The sequence below is a fragment of the Erinaceus europaeus genome, chromosome 7, assembly GCF_950295315.1.
Source record: "Erinaceus europaeus chromosome 7, mEriEur2.1, whole genome shotgun sequence".
NCBI classification, from domain to species: Eukaryota; Metazoa; Chordata; class Mammalia; order Eulipotyphla; family Erinaceidae; genus Erinaceus; species Erinaceus europaeus.
In genome coordinates this window covers 117,077,724-117,095,967 of record NC_080168.1, presented here as the reverse complement: position 1 = coordinate 117,095,967, position 18,244 = coordinate 117,077,724, and the positions used below count along the sequence as shown (strand labels likewise).

The window sequence follows — 18,244 nt, the reverse complement described above, 5'->3', positions numbered from 1 at the left end:
TGCTCGTGGTCAATTCCACTGCTCATTATGTTGGCACTTAGCTGCTTGTTCATGTTTCTCCAGGACCCTTGGGGGGGGGGGGGCTGCAGCCTGGCAGGAAATTCCTGACACATGAAGCCTGGCAAGTCATGATGGGAACGGGGGTCCATGGCACGAAGGAGGTTGACTGTGAGGACAGATGGAGCTGTGTGCAACCTCTTCCACCTTTACTTTTTCTGTTGTTTTATTTTTTTTGCCCCCAGGGTTATCATGGGAGCTCAGTGCCCGCACTACTCGCTGCTCCTCGTGGCTTTTTTTTTCTCCCATTGTTGTTATTGCTTTTATTGTTATTGCTGTTGTTGTTGTTGGATAGGACAGAGAGAAACTGAGAGAGGAGCAGAAGACAGAGAGGGGGAGAGAAAAACAGACACCTGCAGATCTGCTTCACTGCTTTTGAAGTGACCCCCCCCCATAGGTGGGGAGCCAGGGGCTCAAGCTGGGATCCTTGCGCCTGTCCTTGCACCTTGTACTGTGTGCTTAGCTACTGCCCAGCCCCCAACTGTAACTTTTTATTTATTTGCAGAACTGGGGGGGGGGGGGTCTCACCACTCCCGGGCTACTTGTTCATTCAGACTGAGAGGGAAGGAGAGGCCCACTGCACCAAAGCTTCCTTCAGCACCATAGCACCTGCCATGTGGTACCAGGGCTCAAACCTGGGCCACAGGCAGTCTCTCCACTCCCCAACACCTGAACTTCTTTAGACACTTTACTACTTGCCACAGATCACGGCTATGTCATGCTGTCCTCATGACAACTGAGTGAGTTTCTGCACTCCCACTGGCCAGGTCAGCAGACAGAGGAGGCCCAGTATGGGCCAGGACTACAGCCAGGCAATTGGGCTTTGCGATCCATGTCCTCAATCAAGACGTTCCCCTGTTTCTCCCCAGCACACTCGAGCCCTCACAGGCAGCAGGGAGAGAGCAAAATTCAGGCCTAAATGGGTACAGGAAAGATCAAAAACATCACAGAGACAAGTACCAGCAGCAAACCCCTAGGCCCGCTGCAGGTTAGCGGGCAGAAGCTGCCTATTTCTTTCTCTGAGACAGCGATTGTTGACTAGGCAGATTTTAAGCAATGATTTTGGACTGCATGTGGGAACAGGGGCTGGCGACAGGTTGAGGTTTTCGAGGAGACTTGGCTCCATTTGCCCCTGCTCTGAGGTACCCTACTACTGAAGAGATCCGTTCTCTAGAAGCACCCGGGTCACCCTGAGGCACTCTCATTAGCATCTCAAATCAAGCTGCACTCTTCCTTTCCCCTAGGCTAGCAAAGCAGAGGGGCCACATGCAGCAGGGGCAGAGGCTCGGCTCCAGCCACCAGGACCATGGAAAGTGTGTCTGCCTAGAGATGAGGGAACTGAAAGGCAAGGAGCCCAGGGGCCGTGCATCCAGCAAGAGGCGGCCTCCCGCCAGGCCTGTAGTGCCTAGGCTGAGCATGCCCCTTTCCCCCAGCCTGGGGCCCCTGGGCAGCTATTTTTAGCTCTTGACACCTGGGTATTTTGCAGCCGCAGGATGTCCGGTTTGGAGTCTCTTTCTGGGAATCCCACAAGTGGCTGTTGTAAACAGCCCCACGCAGTGGTGGCCGAGCTGGGAGCCTTGCCCGGACCCCCACACACACCACCCCCCTTCTGCTGTTTGAGATGAATCAAACAGGAAGCAGACGTAACCATGGCAGCAGCGGCTCCAGCTCCCTGAGGGTGGGAAATGTTCTCCCTAGCTCCTGCGCCCCCTACCCCAGCCCCTCTAGTCTGCTCCGTGGATTTTCCTCTTGGATGGAGGGTCACCCATGAGACCCTGCTGTAGTGTGTGGGGAGGGGTAGCCAGGCCTTTCTGAGTGACACTGGGCTATTGGTTCCTGGGACTGGAAACTCCTGAGTTCTGACAAAAACAGGGCTCCTTTCAGTCGGGCCTTCTCAGACCACTACTCAGTTCCTCCCTGCCTTCCCTTTGTGACGGTGTGAAGGGGAGGGCAGAGCCACTAGGTCTAGGTGGCAGGCCCAGAGAGCCTGCATCCACTTCCGGTCCCCCACAGCCTTCTCCCTGCAGGACCAATTTAGGGAATTCCCAAGCAGACAAGCACCCCCCACGCCCCACAAAGTCCCAACCTCCTGGCTCAGAATGCCCTACAGTTTTTCAGGCTCTGCCAGTCCTCAGAGTCCTAACTTCTACACTTGCCCTCACTCCCCTGCACCAGTAGCTCCAATCCCTGAGATAGGAAGTTCACCATGATGGCGAACCACCACCTTCCCTATCAGAAGCAACACACCCTGGGCTGCCAACACAGGGGCCTGCCTGTCTGTTATACTGGGGAGAGGAGCCATGGTTCTTTCAGCTTCTGCCTTTGGCTCTCCCCCACACCCACACCCACCCACACCCTGGCTGCCCCACTTAGATCAGCTGCTGCTCCTGCAGCAGCCAGCCCCAGCCAGTCTTTCTCAAGGGCCAGCGCTTGCCCCAACAGGAAGCATGGTCACCGCCCCTGGGGCTGCCTCTCAGAGAGACGCTCCTTCTCCTCTCTGATCCCTCAGATCCTGGAGTTCCTAGGCCCTCCTCAGGCTCTGCCTTTCTCAGTCACATGGAAGCCAGGAGACCTGCCTTCCTCAGCTCCCCCCTCACATGCCACCTACAGGACCACTCAGCCCACTCCAGGGACTGCCAGGGAAACATTTCTTTTCAAAACTTATCAAGAGACTGGGCGGTGGCACACCAGGTTAAGCACACACAGCATGAAGCGCAAGGACCTGCACAAGGATCCGGGTTCCAGCTCCTGGCTCCCCACCTGCAGGGGAGGGGGTGGCTTCACAAGCAGGGAAACAGGTCTGCGGTGTCTATCTTTCTCTCCCTCTCTCTATGTCTTTCTTCTCTCTCAAATCCTGTCTTATCCAACTAAAAAAAAAAAGGAACAGTGGGTCCATAGTGCTGGTACCCAGTCCCAGCAATAAGCCTGGAGGCAAAAAAAATAAGATAAAATAAAAATCATCACAGGAGCCAGACCTCCCACCTTCGGCACTCCATAAAGATCTTTGGTCCATACTCCCAGAGGGATAAAGAACAGGGAACCAGGAGTCGGGCGGTAGCACAGCGGGTTAAGCGCATGTGGAGCGAAGCACAAGGACTGGAGTAAGGATCCCAGTTTGAGCCCCCGCTACCCCACCTGCAGGGGAGTCGCTTCACAGGTGGTGAAGCAGATCTGCAGGTGTCTGTCTTTCTCTCCTCTCTCTGTCTTTGCCTCCTCTCTCCATTTCTCTCTGTCCTATCCAACAACAACAGTAACTACAACAATAAAACAAGGGCAACAAAAGGGAATAAATAAATAAATATTTTTTAAAAAAAAAGAATAGGGAACCTTCCAATGGAAAGGATGGGATACAGAACTCTGTTGGTGGGAACTATATGGAATTGCAAAACCCTCTTATCCCACAATCTTGTCAAGCATTGTTAAATCACTAAAAAAAAAAAAAGAGTGCTCGCTTCAGCAGCACATATACTAAAATTGGAACGATACAGAGAAGATTAGCATGGCCCCTGCGCAAGGATGACACGCAAATTCGTGAAGCGTTCCATATTTAAAAAAAAAAAAAGAAAAAAGAAAGAAAGAAAGAAAAGAAATTTTCTGTCTCTATCCAATAAATAAAGATAATTTTAGGGGCCAGGTGGTGGCACACCTGGTTGAACACACATGTTACAATGTGCAAGGATCCAGGTTCAAGTCCCCTGGTTCCCACCTGCAGGGGGAAAGCTTCACAGGTGATGAAGCAGTGCTGCAAGTGTCTCTCTTTCTCTCTAGCCCACCCTTCCTTCTTGATTTCCGGCTGTCTCTATCCAATAAATAAATACATATAATTTTAAAAAATATAAAAAGAGAATTTAAAAAAATTAAAAAGAAAAAAACAAACCTTGGGACTGGCAAGACAGTTTGCCTGAGAGAGCACCTGCTTCACCAGGCCTGCGATCAAGGTTCAAGCCCATGGTGCAGCAGATGGGAGCACTGTGGGGGAAGCTGTGGGGGTGAGGTGTCTCTCCCTTTCTGTCTCTTTCTATCTGAAAATGTTGGCCTGGAGCGGGGAAGCCGCTGTAATGGCAAAAAAAAAAAAAAAAAGATCATTTTATTAGTTACAACTAGGTATAATGAACAGTGGCCAACAGCCACGCACTGAATGCTAGCTTTGTACAGGCTACTGGGCTCTTCACCACTCAGTTCTCACAGCAAGGTGGGTGTAGTTATGAAATTCATTTCAAAAAGAAGGAAACTGAGGCTTAAGAAGAGATTAAGAAACTTGCAGAGGTCGTGCCCACAGGGAGTGGGGCTTCAGAATGTGAGCTTAGAGTCACTTACCCTGACTTGTACAACTAGCTCTACCCATCTCCCCATTAATAGTGGGGCAAAGAAGGGGGAGGGGAGTATAACACAGTCCCTGCAGCAGAAGGTGACACATCCCTATAGCCAGGAAACATCAATAATAATAACAACAACAGAGACTGAAATAGGTCTCTCTGCAGGAGTCCCTCACTCACGTGCCTCTGGTCTTCAGAAGGCAGTCCCAGACTCCACCATCATTACTTTTTCATCATCTGTTTTGCCTATTTTCTTAAATGCACATTCTACCATTTTATTGTTTCCTGTAAGCTGCCTCCAGCAGGATATAACTAAACAAGCAAACCTCCCAGGGCTGCGGGAGCGGAGGATCAAATGCTGTGTGAAAGCATTCTGGAAACGGTGGGGCCCTGTGTAAAATGCAGGTTGCATAACCAGAACCAGTCACCCGCAAAGTGGCTACTCAGGAGTCGAGGTTTCTCTCTCTTTCCCCTGCCCCCATCCCCCCACCCCTCTCTCCCCCAGGCTCCACACAGGCAGGTGGAAAGAGTGGAGGCATGTGCTCTTGCGGAAGGGAGGACCCACCTCCAGGACAGACAGACTCCCAAGGACTGGAAACACAGGGCAGGCAGAAGCCACTGTGGAGACCCCAGTCTACTTCGTGGCCCCAGGGCATCGTGTAGATGCCACCGTGAATAGCAACAAGCTCTGAATGCTGCTGCCCACTGGGGTGCCACAGGAATATTAATGACAGCAAGTACCCTGGTGACCCCCAGCCCAAGGCCTCACCCACCCACCCAGCCACCCAGCCCACTGGCTTTGCCTGTTATTTTTAGAAGCAGGCGGAGATCTGAAGGGCGGATCTGCCAGGTAGCATGACTCCCTTTTGCAGCCAGAAATGCCCTTGAGTCTTAGTGGGCAAAGTTCCCCCTCTGGCCCCATGCCTATCACAAATACAGCCTTCAGGGATCTCCACAGCCAACAGGGATAAATCAGCTGAGTTGGGAAAAACAATGTCTAACCATCCAGGAACCTGAAATGAAAGTTGGCTATAGTGGAAGGTGGAGATCACTGTGTGAAACAATAACCAAAACAACAACAACAACAACAAAAAAACCTAAGACACAATGTGATCTTGGTGAAATATACATCATACAGGGTTAGGGAGCTAGCACAGTGGTTGTGTACCACACTCTGAAGTCTGAGGCCCCAGAGGTTCCAGGTTCAACCCCCTGCACCAAACCCTCATGCCAGAGCTGAACAGTTCCCTGGTATCTCTCTCTCTCTCTCTCTCTCTCACACACACACACACACACACACACACACAAATAAAAGAAAAATACCTATATAAAGGTGCACAGGAAATAGGAGTTATCACTAAGGTGTGACTTTCTTAATTGTCTAAAGTCTGCTCGTTTATGTGGTCTGAGTATTTTCCATGCCCTCAAACTGTCTCTGTGGTATGAAAATAGAATATACATAGGTACATGTGCACACAAATATAAAGATGGCATGGCCAGACACCTAGTTGAGCGCATGTGTTACAATGTGCAAGGACCCAGGTTCGAGCCACCAGTCCCCACCTACAGAGGGAAAGCTTTGCAAGTGGTGAAGCAGCGCTGCAGGTGTCTATCTTTCTCTCTCCCTCTCTGTCTTCGCCTACCTTCTCCATTTCTGGCTGTCTCCATCCAATAAATAAATAAGTAAATATGGTGTGCCCAGGGATCAAGATAGGACTTCCTGCTCTGTGAGCTGTCACTGTCTCCACATACTGTCTTCTTGGCTCCATGTCCTCTGAGGTGCTGAGTTACCCAGAGCCCAGAGCCTTCGACCCCTTCTCAACCACACAGAGGATCTAACACAGGGCCTGGCACACAGTCAGACTGATACAACAAATGCCTGCAGGCTGAATAGTCATTATTTCCCGCAAGAAATGCCTCAGGCATCTTCCCGGCCCTCCGTGTTGGGAATGCTCACCACTGACATCACTGGCCTTCCCAGCCCTCCTCTGCCTCATGTTCCTCTTAAGAGCTGCCAGGGAGGGGCTAAAATAAAGGTCACCCAACAGACGCTGGCAAGGTGCTCCACCTCAGGGCCATTCAGGGAGGGACGGCCCTACATCCTCCCCAGTGCCAGCTGGCTGAGAGGCCCGAGTCCCCCCACAAGCTCCAGTCCTGCCTCACTGGAGGAGGCAGGGTTGGTGGAGTGCAAGAGAGCAGGGGTCCACCCTGTGACTTCTGGCTACACTTCTGCCGTCCCAGGCCCTTATGGGTGGAAGGATCTGGAACAGTGAACTTGGCTTGTTTTTTTTTTTTTTTTTTTCCTGTGAACTGGGGCTGAGCCCAGTTTCTGTTCATGTCTTTAACATTCCCTATCCCTGACCTTCAAAAATATGAACAATAACATTAGGAATGACGGCAAACCTTCTGTGAGCATGGCCTTGATAGCAGGCATGGCAGGAACATTATTTACTCGAATCTTTAGAGCCACTTCATGAGGTCGTCTCTGTTAGTACTTCACATTGTGGAGGGAGAAACGGAGGCACGGAGGTTGCCCTGGGGTCACTTGCAGAAGAAACAGGAGTCCTGCCTAGCCCACCCCACCCCACCCTCTGTGTCATTACAAAAAAATTTAAAAAATGGTCCTTCTGCCAGACCCTCAGTGGGGCACAGGAGAGCCCTACAGGGGGTGTTCACACCCGCATAAGAGAAAAGCCCCATTTAGAAGACCAGGAAACTGAGACTTAAAGAGTCTGGCAGCCCTGTATGGGGTCCCACAGAATCCTCAAACGCCTGACATGGAGCCGGGGCCTTTGACCTCCGTGGCTGGTGGCATTTCTTCCTATCACGCATGCAAACCCCAGGCACACCTCCTGGAGGCCCTGCCGGCCTGGGAGGGGCTGAACACCCTCCTTTGGGGTGTGCAACCCCTATGATGAGGCCTGTGCCAGCCCCGTACCCCCGTGGGCGCGTGGGGGGTGCTGTGCCAGCGCCTCATCAGTCTCCACCGTGAGTCACGCCTGGGACCCAGGGGGAAGCAGCAGCGGGCAAACACGGCTGCCGCCTGCCCCGCCTCCAGCTCCCCGCCTCCACATTTGCTAACCGAAACTCGCCTGCTGCTATTTTTAACCCTCCAGCTCCCCCTAGCCAGGGGCTCCCCCCTTCACCCCACCCCCACTCGCAGTCCCAGCCGGGTGCCACCAGCCCGTCATTCTGAGAGCAGTGCTCCCGACCCGAGCACCCGGCGGGGCGCAGCGGATGCCCGCGCAGGTTGGTGGGGCCAGCAAAACAAGACAGTTACAGCCCAGCCCCGAATTCCCCCACCTCGGACTCTTTCCGAACCTGTGGCTCCCGGGCTGCCCTCCCGGGAGCAGGGCCCAGGGCCCAGGGAGGAAGGAGGCTTGGAGAATGTTAGGGTGGCTCTCAGCGCAGGAGTCAGCGCTGGGCTCCTAGGAACGGGCTCTGGGGGAGGCCTGAACTGGGCTCCCCTCCTGCTCTCTTCAGCACCAAGCTGAGCTCTCTGATCACCCGGGCTTCCAATTCCTGCAGGCAACATGGGGGAAAAGGAAGTGGCGTGGAGAGAGGGTGGGGATGGTTCAGTGTGGCCCAGGCCTTCCTCAGAAGAGAAGTCCCCTTCCCATCCTGCAGTGGGAGTTGTGGAGGGGAGAGGAGAGGGCACAAAGGACCGGGAGTCTGGGGAACAAGTGTACCAGCATGCTGAGGGAGGCCCAGGTTGGAATGGGGGCACAGGTGCTCAGACTGGTGCTGGTGAATACCCCCACCTCATACACAAGGACACTTTCTGACACTCAGCCATGCTGCATCCCCCAGGGAAAACCTACCACAGAGAAGAGGCTGGAGGCCAGAGGCTGTTAAAGCTGTTGGCACAGTGCAGGCCCGGGATGCCTGAGAGATGGTGGTGGACGTGGACGGGAGAGGGCCGTAGGAAAACAGGAAGGGGGCATTCTTTGCCAGCTGAGATCTGCCCTTCTGGCCTTCTGGCCTTAAGAGTCTTACCCACTGAGAAAGTGGATTCCAAGAACCCAGGAGAGGCTCCGGAGTGCCCTGTCAAAGGCCTCATCCACACCCTCTCTTGCCCTGAGCCCAGTTCTTTCTGCTCTGAGCACTCTCGCTAAGTCTCTACTCTGTCCTCAGTGATTCCTGAGTCAGGTAAATAAACCCCAGAGGCAGCCAGGACAGATAGACCCAGAGGGCGGGACTTGGCACCCCTGTTCCTGGGTGGTGGGTGGGAGGAAGGGAATGAGGTGGGAGGAAGGTGAGGTAGGACTAGGAATGGGGCGGCACCTTCCCCAAACCCAGCACATTCACAGGGCCCTGGACCCAGCTTCATGAAGGAAATAAGCAACGAGACAGGCTTGTTCAGCCTGTCTCCTCCTCTCCCACTCTGCCAGCCTCTAGGGCTGTTGGAGGAGCAGAGGTACTGCTGTCGACCACGCCAGCAAGAGGCTGGCAATCCGGCCCCAAGCCTCTGCCAGTGTCCACCTCCCCGCCCCCTTAGCCCTCAGATCCAGGCAGTGCCCAGAAGGCTCTGAGGACTCGCTGCTGGTGTGTGGAGATGACTGAAAACACCAAGGCCACCTCCTTAGGCAGGCCTCCTCCCCTGGCCACTTGCTAGAAGGATGTCCTATTTTGTTCTTCATCATGGCAGCAGCATCTAGTCCGTTTCCTTCTTAGGGCTTAGCACAACGTGTAAGCAGATCTCTATACTCATTCCTTTGCTTGGGGTCTGTCTCCACGAGAGTGGAAGCTCCCTAAAGTCAGATGTGTTGCCTGTGTGACACTGCCTGTGGCCGGTGCCTGGTACCATTAGCATCTCATGAATGAATGACTATGCGAATGGAGGCTAGCATCACCTTTAGAGCTGACACTCAACAGCTCCAGGATTTCCTCAGCAGAGGAAGCAGGATGTAACCAGAAGAGCAAGATCAGGAAGTCTAGAACCTCAAAGACAAGGTCAAGAGCCACTTAGCACCTCTATCAGTTCTGAATGATCCACTCCATCACCCCATAGAGGGCCAATATGCACCCACAAAGGGTGCCAGACTAAGTCTTAGGCCCTCTGAAAAGGCTTGAATTCTGTTCTGGTGCTTCCTTTAATGGCCCTGTGTCCTGGGATTAGTCACAGGCCTTCTATGGGCCCAAGATTCCTCAAAAATGAATAAATAAATAAAAGAGATTGGCTCAGATCCACAGTCTTCAAGGGTGGCTTTGCATCAGAATCCCCTGAAGCACAGGTGAGCTTGCTAGCTTCCCAAACCCCACTCCTGAAGATTCAAGGGTTGTCAGAAGTGGGGCCTCTAGGATCTGGATTTGCATATACTCCCAAGTGGCTCTGAAACACATGGCCTTGGAACTGGCATTGAGAATCATCGGAGATGGTATTTTCCAGTCAACATCTCAAGTCGCTCCTACAAATATATAAATAACATGCCCACCGAGTCACTCACAACACAGGTGCACACTGCAGAGATAACATACCTGGGTAGAGTAGTGGTGAGATAGTTCACCCAGGAGGGCACCTGCTTTGCCAGGTTCAAGATCTCGGCATACCACACGGGGGTGCCAGGGCACTGGGGGACACTAACTTGTGTGTTCCCCTCCGACCTCTCTCTGAAAAAGTCGGCCTGAGTCAATCAATCAATCAAAGGCAAAAACAGATCACACATCTGTGTGCACACACTCCCCACTCAGCACGGATGGGATCGAAAGCCACATCTGCATACACAGGCCTGGGGGCACACACAGAGACACTCACCACACGCCTAGTGTGTACACACACCCGTCACATGTTGACCCGCACCAAACACACCAAACAGACGCTACCCTGGATTTATTTTGCCTCTGGGAACTGGTCCAGGACCAAAGGAGCTCAGCTTTGCTGATAAAAACATCCCTCCCCACCCCAGGCAGCAAGCTTTGCTGGGGGGAGGGCTGCTGGAGAAAGGGGGTGAGGGGAGGCTACCCCAATGACCAGCAGCCCTCTCATTTCCCCTGTTGCCCAGGAGATGCAGCAGGGCCCGCCGTACCCAGGTCCCCATCAGCACTGATCAGCCCACTCCCTTGGATTCCCAGGCCCTGGTCCTAGGCAGCCCAAGGGGAGGTGGCCAGATAATGAGACTCCTCCTAATACTCAAGCCTCTAAGGAAAGGGCTGTCTGGGGGCACCTTCCTGAGGCCCAAGGTTTGGGTTCCCCCAGGGAAGGTTACCACAGAAACAGGGGGAAATATTACAGGGAAACACAATACCCGGTAGGGTCACCTGCTGACCAGGCTTCCTGCTGTGTCGCCCATGGCCCCCTGCCCCCACCTACTCATTGCCCTCAGGCCCCCTCAGCCTCCTTCTCTTGGCCTCCTCAGCAAGGATCTCCTTCCTGCCTCTCGAGCCAGGGGAAGCAGGCTGATGCAGACACTCTACCCTTCTGGGGGCCAAACAACATCAGGGATGGTCCAGCTTGGGACCCCCCACTCCAAGTCCTACCAAGGCTCCCAGCACAGGAAATCAGAGCTTCCTGTCCCAGAGGAAGTGCCCCATCTAGCCAACAAATCCAGTACACACAAACAGTCCTGGAGCCCAGGGGCAGACACATGCCCTCCCCCTCAGCTCCCAGGTCTCACTCAACCTGCCCCACACACTGTCCCCTACACGACGCACCACAGATCCAGGTCTTGAGTGTGGACTGAGGACAGGTCTGGGTCAAGGTGTGCAGGACAGCATACGGCCAGGACTGAGCCAGGCCAGAGGAGAAGAAGACCTGGACAATGGGCACAGGCCAAGGTCAACTTTCTATTTCAGCCCCACTAGACCTGTCATTCCCTAGCTGGGTGGCCCTGAGCCTTGAATGAGCTCATCTTCTCTTAGGCCCCTGCCAACTTCAAAATGACCAGCTACTTACGAAAGACCAGGAGAAACAAGAGGTGAAGGCTACACAGGCTTCTGCCTTCCAGGTCCTTGGGCAAGTATGCCCGCCACAGCTCCAAGAGAAGACCCCCTCCCTACCCCCATGATACGAGTGTCTCACTCCCAAGAGTTTTATTTATTTTTTTAAAAGAAGCTTTATTTAAAAAAAAAAACAACTTTATTTATTTACTTACTGGATAGAGACAGCTAGAAATAGAGAGAGGGAGGGAAAAAGGTGACAGAGAGGAAGAGACAGAAAAACACCTGCAACACTGCTTCACCACTCGCAAAGCTTTCCCCCTGCAGGTGGGGACAGGGGCTTGAACCTGGGTCCTTGTGCATTGCAACATGTGTGTTCAACCAAGTGCGCCACCAAGAATTTTTATAGCAGGATCAAGGAGTGGATGGAGGGAGGGAAAGTTCCAGTTCACATGCCCAGAAGCTACCAAGGACAAAAGCTGAGTTCTGTAATCCCTGAAGAAATGGAATGCATGGGAATCTCTCACTAGCCACTGGTCCATCTATTTAGACTCAGCCTTTCCTGGGTGCTCCAAAGTGCATGTGAGACTTTCTCCCCATTTTATGGATGGGGAAACCAAACCGGGACGGTTCGTGCAAGCCAAACTGCAACTTTCCCAGACTCAGGACTCCACCCCCCGAGTTCAAACTAAGGAGGACTGGGGAGAAGGCTGCCCTTGGGTCATTGCAGATGTAACACAAGAGAGGCAGTTCTGAGCCTGACTCTGAGCTGTTGGACAGAGGCGAGTAGCAGGGCACTAAAGGCAGGTGTGGTCTCCCAGCATGTCCAGGTCCTGATTCCAGTCTAGGTTTACTGGGGCACTTGACACCATAACTTCCTTCAGAAGGGACTGCAGACAAGAGTAAAGTGACGTAGTAATTCAGGTGGGTAGAGGCAATCGGAGAATAAGGAGAATGATGAGCTAAAAGGTGGCTTAAGAAGCTGGAGGAGCCTGGGATGACCTATGAGAGAGCTGGTGTAAGGAGTGTGCTGCAGCCTAAGCCATCTCCCGATCCTGCCTCCGTGGTCCTGAAAGAGAAAAGCACCACCAAGGGGGCTCGGTGATAGAGAAGGGAACTGAGTCATAGTCCACTGTTTTCCATAGGTCCAGATGCAAGTCCCCGAAATACACTGGGGAGTCCAGATACAGAGTCCCTAGCAGAGCCACAGAGGGCCAGTGCCCCTTTCTCACCCCAGACACTGGCGGGCAGGGATGGGCCTCAAGCAGATGTTGAATAAGGTGTGTGTTGGGGGGGGGGGGGGGGGGCTAAGCAACACAGGCAGTGCCCAGATGCAGGAGGAGGCCTTGAGAGTGCACAGGACAACCAGCAGGGACAAGGGGGGGGGGGTGGCCTGGACTTGGTGGCAGGAGCAGTAATGGCTGGTTCAGAAGTTCGATCTAAACAAGCAACAGGAGGGAAGGAAATGGGGGTGGGCAGAGGAGCCTGGTGCCCTGCAGGTCCCAGAGGGAACTCTCCCCAGCCAGTGGCCCAGAAACTGAGCGTTAGAGCCCAGCCCAGCTGCCAGATTTGCCACGGGCTCTGGGTGCCCCGGCATCAACAGACCCCGCGCTCCCGGACGCACATCCTGTCTCCCACCACTCAGCACACAGCCTGCGGTGCCCACCTCGCCCCCACCATCGCAGGCATCTCAGCAACTCACTTGGGCACAGGTGTCTCTTCATCCTGATGGTGAGCAAGCCAGGGGATAGGTGCTCGGAGAGAGCTCCCTGGCCCAGACCCTCCCACCCGGGGACCACTTCCTCCACGGAGGGGCCGGGGCACTACTCCCTGCCGGGGTCCACGGGCTGGGGGCACTCATACCCACGGCCGCCAGCCCAGCCCGACTCAGTGGGTGCTGCCCTTTGCCCTCGCGCTTCCAAATCTTCCGCCCCGGAGTACCGCCCCCTCCCGGGGCCTCGGCGGCCGTCCCTTCTCCCGAGCCCCCCAGCCCCCGCCGTCCTCCCGGGGTACGCGGGTGATGGGGCGCCCGGCCCGCGCTCCCGCGGCCGCCCGGGGCCTCCCACTCTCTCCCTCCGGCCAGTCGCTGCCCCGGGGCCGGCGGATGTGGGCGCCCCGCGGGAGGCCGAGCTCTCCCGCCCCGGAACCGGCCCGGGCCTGGAACCTGCCAGAGCCCCGCGGGGCCGGGGCGGGGCGGGCGCGACTGGGGGGGTCGCTCTCCGGGCCGGGCCCGCGGGACCGACCGAAGCCCGAGCGGTAGCGGGAGCGGGAGCGGGAGCCGGAGCCGGAGCCGGAGCCGGAGCCGGAGCCCGGGCGGGCGGGTGGCGCGCAGGGCGGGGCGCACAGCCCAGTACTCACCAGCGCCGGGGCTGTGCATCCAGGGGCCGGGGCCCTCAGAGCGGGGGGCTCATGGCGGGGCGGGGGGCTGGGGCGCCGGCCTCACATCCCCCCCCAGTCGCCGGAGGCTGCAGAGCGACTGTGAGACGGCGAGAGGAAGGGAGGGGGCCGGGAGGGGGAGGGCCCTGGCAGCCCGGCCGGCCGGGTAGGATGACAATGGAAGGAAATGCTTTATCTGAGTCTGAGAGCGGGCCAAGGGGGAGGGGAAGGAGGGGGCCGGCGCTCGCGGCCCGGGGCCACACCACCCCGCAGACTCTGCTCGGCGCGCCGCTCGGGCGGGCAGGAGCTCGGGCCCCCTAGCGCGGCCGGGGCGCTGCGGGGCGCGGCGCGCAGCCGGGGAGGCGGCTGCGAACCCGGAACGCGGGACACAGGACGCGGCCCCGGCCCGCGCGTCGCCACCCAGCTCCAGCTCCAGCCGCAGCGCGGCGCAGCACCCCGCGCACAATTCCCGGAAACCCAGATACCTGAGCGCACGCACCCGAGCTTGCACGGCGTACACCAGCGTGCATCCATGTTTACACAGGGCAGGGCGTTTGCACAGAAGCTCCAGGGGGAGGACCCCTGCTCAGAGCCTGCAGCCGCACACAGGGCAGTGGGGCGCCGGGTGGAGTTGCCTGTCCCGTCCGAGGAATCCCATCCCACACGGACACCCCCACGTCCCCCCCCAAGTCCGATTTGCCTGAGGAAAGTTGCAGGGTCTGATTTGAATCACTGCCCAGCCCTCCCCCTCTGCCACCCCCCCACCCCACCCCACCCCAGCCTGCTGAGGGGAACAGAGGGTCCAGCCTGTTCCTATTAAAAGAAAAGGGGAAAAAAAGTGGGGGGAGGGTTGTGGATTTTGAAAGTTTTCTTTTTTTAAAGACATTTCTCAAGGGATTTCCTTCCCTCCGGTCCTCTTCCTCCCATTCCTCCCCCACCCCCCTCTCCTCTCCCCCTCCCCGGTCCCTATGAGTCAAACTTCAGCAATGCGTCCAGTGTCTCCCAGTGCATTACAACGGCGCACAGCAATGTTCCAGTCTGTGAGCCGGAATGCAGACGCCTCCAGCCCTCCCTCAGCTAATAAACTCAGCTGGGGCTGGCTTTGCGCAGCAACCCTCCCTGTCCCCCCACCCCCGTTTTAGCTGGAGAAGGTCAGATTGGGGGTCAGGAGCTGAGGACTTTGCCATTATGCTTCCCAGCCTAACCCATCAGCCCTGTCCCCTCCGGCAATCTGCTGAGTCCTGGGCAGCGGCTCCTGGGAAGGGGGTTGGGGTGGCAGGGGAACACAGATCCAAACCCTGAGGTATCCTATAGTTGTTGGAGACGGGAGACGTGACCTTTGAAAGGCAGGGCACATCTTCCCTCTGACTCCCTCCTACTTCCCATTAATCTTAGGAACCCTAAGAATCTTGCCCTTTCTACAGAAGGAGAAATTGAGGCTGGGCCAGAGGCAGAGCCACTTTAGATAAGAAACATAGGAGGTCTTGGTCACGCCTAATTTAACTTCTAATTAGAGACTCCCTGGTCCCACAGATGCTCTGCCCTCACCACCTGTTGATATCTGGGATATTTAGAAGTAAGTTCCTGTGGTCTGGGAGGCGACCCCGTGGGTAAAACATTGGACTCTCAAGCCTGAGGTCTTGAGTACCATCCCCAGCAGCACATGTCCCAGAGTGATGTCTGGTTCTTTCTCTCTCTCCTCCTGTCTTTCTCATTAATAAATAAATAAATTTTAAAAAAAAGAGAGAGAGAGAGAAGTAACTTCCAATTCCTGCCTTTCCTTATCTCAAAGCTTCCCCAGCAGACAGACCCAGCTCCGCCACCCCCACCCCAACACACACACACACACACACACACACACACACACACACTCCCACCCTATCCCTCTCTTCTGCTCAGTACCTCCTGGTACTTAACTTAGGTGCTGTTATTAATATTATTTCAACCAAGCTGGTTGCAAACTGCTCCCCATCTCATCCTCAAGACTCTTTCATCCCCCCCCCCTTTCCTTACAGGGCCCCACCCCAGTACCTTGTCTGTCTTGCCTTCTTCACTAGTTACTTTTCTCAACTTTCCTCCACTCCCCCAGGGTGTTCACAAGTGGACATCCACCCCAGTATCCCAGCTACTGCCTTAGGCACGAGGGCTTCCTTGTAGTGTCTGCTGAGTGCCTGGCAGGGAATTCAAGCTCCTGGTGGGATCTGCCTTCATTTGTTACAGATGTTTGTGGCCATCAAAAATCATTTGCCAGTTAGATGCGACCACTATCACCCCAGGAACCTTTTTTTGTTTTCCCCCTCATGACTTCCTCTACTGACTCTGCAAGACACAGGTCCCTTCAGAGATATTCTAAAAAAAAAAAAGAAAAGAAAGAAAGAAAGAAAGAAAGAAAGAAACCCGACTGACCTCCTTCCTAATTCCTCCTCAGAGTCCTCAGCCTGGGCCTGGGCCTGGGCCTGGGCCTGGGGAAAACTGCCTGGTTACATCCGATTCTCAGCTCCCCCCTGCTCTCTCCCCCAGCTCCACAAGGCGCTCTCCCATTGAATATCCCCAGGGTTCCCTGTTTTGTTTTGTTTCTCTCTCTCTCTGAAATCAGACACCAGTTGCTCATTTCTAACCTGCAGGTCATCCATGTGCGTGTGAACCCTGTTTTTCTTTTCGACACACTCACTAAGTTCTGAGATTTCAGTAAAGAGGGTGTCTGTCCCTGCGGGGCCCAGCGTGTGACCTTCTACACACCAGGGCTCTCTGTCCCCAAAGGATAGACAGAGAAAGCTGCATGTGGGAAGCTGTCCTGTGGTCCTCCTTGTCACCACCATCACCTGTGGCAGAGTCTTAAGCCCTTTGTATCCCTTGCTGGATATATTAGAGACCTCTCTGGAATCCCAAGAGACCCAAGGTAAATGCAAGCTGTGGTTCTGTTCCCACGTTGATCACCATGGGAAGTTTAAAAAAAAAAAAAACTGAGTTCTGACCCCTCACAGACTGCTCAGCCAGTTAAGCACCCCTGCCCTGGCTCCTTTAAGTCTTCCTGGAGTGGTCTGGGAGCTGGCTCAGTGGACAAAGCGCTGGACTCTCAAGCATGAGGTCTTCAGTTTGATCCCCGGCAGCACATGTACCAGAGTGATGTCTGCTTCTTTCTCTCTCTCTTCCTATCTTTTTCTTTAACAAATACAAATTAAAAAAAAAGAAAGAAAGAAAGAAAAAGGTCTTCCTGGAGTCTCTGGTGAGTGCAAAGACACTCCCACCCTGCAGCTTTTGAGCATCTGCTCCTACCTGATTTTCTCTTTTTCTTTTTCTTTTCTTCTCCATTTCTTGGTAGCTGCCTCTTATCAACTAGTTAACATGTAGCAGCTTTGTGCTGTTCCCTGCAAAAATATCAGGTCACTTATTCTTTGTCTGTTTGTTTTGAGATTTATGTGGTGCACCTGGTTGAGCGCACATATTACAATGCTCAAGGACCCAGGTTCGAGCCCCCAGTCCCCACCTGCAGGAGGAAAGCTTTGCAAGTGGTGAAGTAGTGCTGCAGGTGTCTCTCTGTCTCTCTCCCTCTCTTTCCAATAAATAAAGATAATAAAACATAAAAAAATATATATTTATGTATTTATTTGGAGAGAAAGAGGAGGAAAAGGGAGGACCAGAGCATTGCTCAGCTCTGCCATAGAGTAGTGCTGAGGGAACCTATGGTCTCTGGAACTACAGGAATGCAAGTTAGTGCTCTAACCCCCTGGACTATCACCATAACCCCAGATAATTTATTTTTAACAGTACTCCTTCTTATGCTCATGAATAAAGTATGGCCCCTCAAAGTGGTTAAGAAACACAAGCACAGTAACAAAACTAGTAAGTCAGGTAGTCTTTCATCCGCAAAAAAATGTTGGGTGCTTGCCTTGTACCCCAATTCAAAGCTCCAGGAAGTCAACTGACCTAAACCTCAGGGCTCTGCGACCCCTCCCCTGGCTCAGCCTTCTAAGTGTGGTAGTTGGAGCCTTGAGCCTGCTTCACACATACTTTATTTATTTATTTATTTATTCCCTTTTGTTGTCCTTGTTGTTTTATTGTTGTAGTTGTTATTGATGTTGTTCTTGTTGGATAGGACAGAGAGAAATGGAGAGAGGAGGGGAAGCACACATACTTTCTACAAAACCCATCAGGAAATCATCATTCCCCACAGCTCTGGAGGACAGCCATCCATTTTCTGAACTGAAATTCAAATGCCAACTCACAGGGTTTTGGACTTGCAGAGGAATAGGGGGAATAGGTCCCTGACTCCAAATAAAATGTTCCATGGGAAGGTGGGGCCAGTGAGAGAGCTCACCTGGAAGGGTGCGTGTTTTGTTTTGAGACCTCGGTTCAAGCCCCTGCTGGACCACACATGGGGGAGCTATGACACCAGGGGAAGCTTCTGTGCCATGGCATCTCTTCTCTTACTCTCTCTGAAAAAGTTGGACTGGAGCAGTGAAACGCTCCAATAGCAACAAAAAATAATGCTCCATGGGATCAGATATAACAAGCAAGGAAGGAAAGGGAGGGAAGAGGGAGGATAACTAGGATTCACTGAGCATCACCTCTGGATCATGAGCTCTACATGCCCGAGGTCCTTTCACTTCTATCTCATT

General features: G+C 54.1%; 1 protein-coding gene and 1 non-coding gene across 8 annotated transcripts in view; one reads left to right on the top strand and one right to left on the bottom strand.

Annotated features, from left to right (window-relative positions):
• HDAC7 (histone deacetylase 7) overlaps positions 1-14,323 on the bottom strand; it is a 41,085-nt gene extending 26,762 nt beyond the window's left edge. Inside the window, exon 1 of one of the 7 annotated variants that reach the window (XM_060195478.1) lies at positions 14,111-14,323. In XM_060195478.1, the coding sequence (XP_060051461.1) occupies positions 14,111-14,159 (49 nt within the window). In that variant the 5' untranslated portion in view covers positions 14,160-14,323. Of the gene's footprint in view, positions 1-12,951; positions 13,405-13,607; positions 14,056-14,110 lie in introns of those variants that run through there. The other 6 variants (XM_060195479.1, XM_060195484.1, XM_060195483.1 and 3 more) reach the window with 6 other exon arrangements.
• LOC132539583 (U6 spliceosomal RNA) lies at positions 3,502-3,608 on the top strand. The gene has a single exon (XR_009550924.1). It is a non-coding gene; the product is annotated as a U6 spliceosomal RNA (small nuclear RNA).
• Positions 14,324-18,244: the final 3,921 nt, after the last annotated feature.